Here is a 2,783-nt window from a genome sequence, read left to right as displayed (position 1 = left end):
CCCTCCTTTCCCTTCCTTTCCCCCTCCTTTCTCTTCCTTTTCCCCTCCTTTTCCTCCCTTTTCCCCTCCTTTCCCTCACTCTTCTCTCCCTTTCCCTTCCCTTCCTTCTTCCCTTCCTTTATTTCCTTCCTTTTCCCCCCTTTCTCTGTTCCCTTTTCACCCTTTCCCTTTTCCCCTTTTTCCTTTTCCCCTTTCCTTTTTTCCCATTTCTCCTTTTCCCTTTCTGTTTTCCCCTTTTCCTTTCTAACATTTTCCCTTTTTCCCCTTTCCCTTTCTCCCCTTTCTTCTTTTCCCCCCTCCCTTTCCCTTTCCCCCCTTCCCTTTCCCTCTTGTCCCCCCCTTTCCACTTCCCCTTTCCACATCCCATTTCCCCTCCCCTTTCCCCAGCTCTTTTCCATAACCAGCTGATCCCACCCAGCTCCTCCATCACTCCCATCCCACTCTCAGGGCCCTCGTCCCCCAAACTGGGGGGGTCCTGACCTGGGGGGTGTGTGGGGTTCTGACCCTCATCCCCATCCCCAGTCCCACCTTTCCCCCTTTCCCAGGTCTCCTTAAATGCCTGGTTCTGGTCCACGGTTTTCCACACGCGGGACACGGCGCTGACGGAGGTGAGGGGGTGACACCCTGGGGTGTCCCCACACCCTGGGAGGGTCCCTTTTCCCCCCCCTTGGGGGTGTCAGACCCCTGCCACCCCACCCCTGCTGCCAGTTGGGCTCATCCACCCCAAATCCCACAGAAACTGGATTATTTCTGCGCTTCGGCCGCCGTCCTGCACTCGGTGTACCTGTGCTGTGTCAGGTGGGCACTGGGGGCACTGGGTCCAACTGCAGCTGGGTTGATAAGTGCTGGGCTGTACTGGGAGTTACTGGGCCATTCTAGGGGGCCACTGGGCCATGCTGTGCAGTCACTGGGCCATGCCAGTTCTTTACTGGGGGTCACTGCACCGTGCTGGGCAGTCACTGGGCCGTGCCAGTTCTGTACTGGTGGTCACAGGGCCATGCTGGGGCTGCGTTAGGGGTCACTCAGGCCATACTGGTGGGCACTGGTGGGCCGTGCTGGGAGGTGCTGGGCTGTGTAGTGGGGTCACTGGGCCACACTGGGGAGCCACTGGACTTTGCTGGGGGAGGTGCTGGGCTCTGTTGGGCCAGTTTGGGTGTCACTGGGCCATACTGGGGGGGTCCTTGGGCCATCCTTGGGGCTCACTGGGCCACCCCCCACCCCCTGTCCCCCTAGGACGCTGGGGCTGCAGCGCCCAGCCTTAATCAGCATCTTCAGGGCCTTCCTCCTCCTCTTCCTCACCTGCCACATCTCCTACCTGAGCCTCGTGCGCTTCGACTACGGCTACAACCTGGCGGCCAACGCGGCCCTGGGTGAGCTGGGGGGCACTGGGGGGCACTGGGGGTCACTTGGGCTGGGCTGGGGGGTGCTGGGCTGTACTGGGAGCCACTGGGCCATGCTGGGGCTGTGTTGGGGGTCACTCGGTGCCCCCCCTGTCCCTGAGCCCCCCGTTTGCCCAGAGATGGTGACACAGGGATGGTGACACAGGGATGGTGACACAGGGATGGGTGCCCCCCCCCCCCGTGTTCCCAAATCCCCCTTGTTTTCCCAGGAATGCTGACTGGGGGGCTGGGTTCCAGCCTGTCCCTGAGTGCCTTATTTTCCCAGGAATGCTGCCCATGGTTGGGTCACCTCGTGACCCCTTTCCCCCCCCACCATTTTCCGAGGAATGCTGACAGGGGATTAGGTCTCACCCTGTCCCTAAGTGTCCTATTTTCCCAGGAATGCTGCCCGTGGTTTAGGTCCCCTCCCCCCTCGACCCTTTTCCCACCCCCCACGTTTTCCCAAGAACGCTGCCCGTGGTTTAAGTCCCCCTCACGACCCTTTTCCCCCCCATTCTCCCAGGAATGCTGCCCGTGGTTGGGTCCCACCCTGACCCTTTCCCCGCCCCATTTTCCCATGAATGCTGACTGGGGGGGCGTGGGTTCCACCCTATTCCTGAGTGCCCTGTTTTCCCAGGAATGCTGCCCGTGCTTGGGTCCCCCCCTGACCCTTTCCCCGCCCCGTTTTCCCAGGAATGCTGACGGTGGGCTGGTGGCTGCGCTGGTGCCTGGGGCACGGCCGGCGCCTCCCGCACGTGTGGAAATGCGCGGCCGCGGTGCTGCTGCTCCAGGCGCTGGCGCTGCTGGAGCTCCTGGACTTCCCGCCCCTGCTCTGGGTGCTGGACGCCCACGCGCTCTGGCACATCGGGACCATCCCCCTCAACGTGCTCTTCTACAGGTCCGTGACGACCCCTCCCCGCTTGAAATCGGGGGGAGGGGGCACCGTGGGGGCCGAGGGTCCCGTCGCTTCAATGCGGGGTTTTTGGGGGGGACTTGTGGCTCCCCTGGGGCGGTGGGAGTCTCATCTTTAAAGCTGAGGTGCTGGGGCTGTGGGGTCCCCCTCTTGAGGTTGGGGTGCCCTTTGGTCCGTGGGGTGGCCCAGTGGCCCCCTCTTGAAATTGGGGCCCCCCCTGAGTTTGCAGTGGGGTGTTGGGAGGGACCCCATGGCTGCACCCCCTGAGCCCCAGGGTGTGTCTGTGCTCAGTGGGGGGGTTCAGGGCTCCCCCACTCCCCCCTTTCCCACCCGGCACAGGCAGCTGGGGAGGGTTGTGGACCCAAGAACTCCCCCCATAACCCCCCATTTGTCCCCCAGTTTCCTGATGGACGACAGCCTCTACCTCCTGAAGGCCAACTCCGACCTCCTCAAAGTGGACTAGAGCTGCTGAGGGGGGGAGAGGAGAAGCC

At 62.6% G+C, this 2,783-nt stretch overlaps 1 protein-coding gene across 1 annotated transcript; it reads left to right on the top strand.

The window, feature by feature from the left end:
• Positions 1 to 503: 503 nt before the first annotated feature.
• LOC113941999 (post-GPI attachment to proteins factor 3-like) lies at positions 504 to 2,783 on the top strand (the record flags this gene model as incomplete). The annotated part of the gene is made up of 5 exons (XM_027633134.1): positions 504 to 608; positions 737 to 798; positions 1,234 to 1,370; positions 2,073 to 2,277; positions 2,692 to 2,783. Coding segments are annotated over 5 exons (573 nt in total), but the record flags the coding sequence as incomplete, so codon positions are not given.

Source organism: Corapipo altera, unplaced genomic scaffold, assembly GCF_003945725.1.
Source record: "Corapipo altera isolate COAL_440 unplaced genomic scaffold, ASM394572v1 61391, whole genome shotgun sequence".
Taxonomy (NCBI): domain Eukaryota; kingdom Metazoa; phylum Chordata; class Aves; order Passeriformes; family Pipridae; genus Corapipo; species Corapipo altera.
Note: the sequence above shows the minus strand (reverse complement) of the source record. Positions and strands in the feature narration are given on the sequence as shown.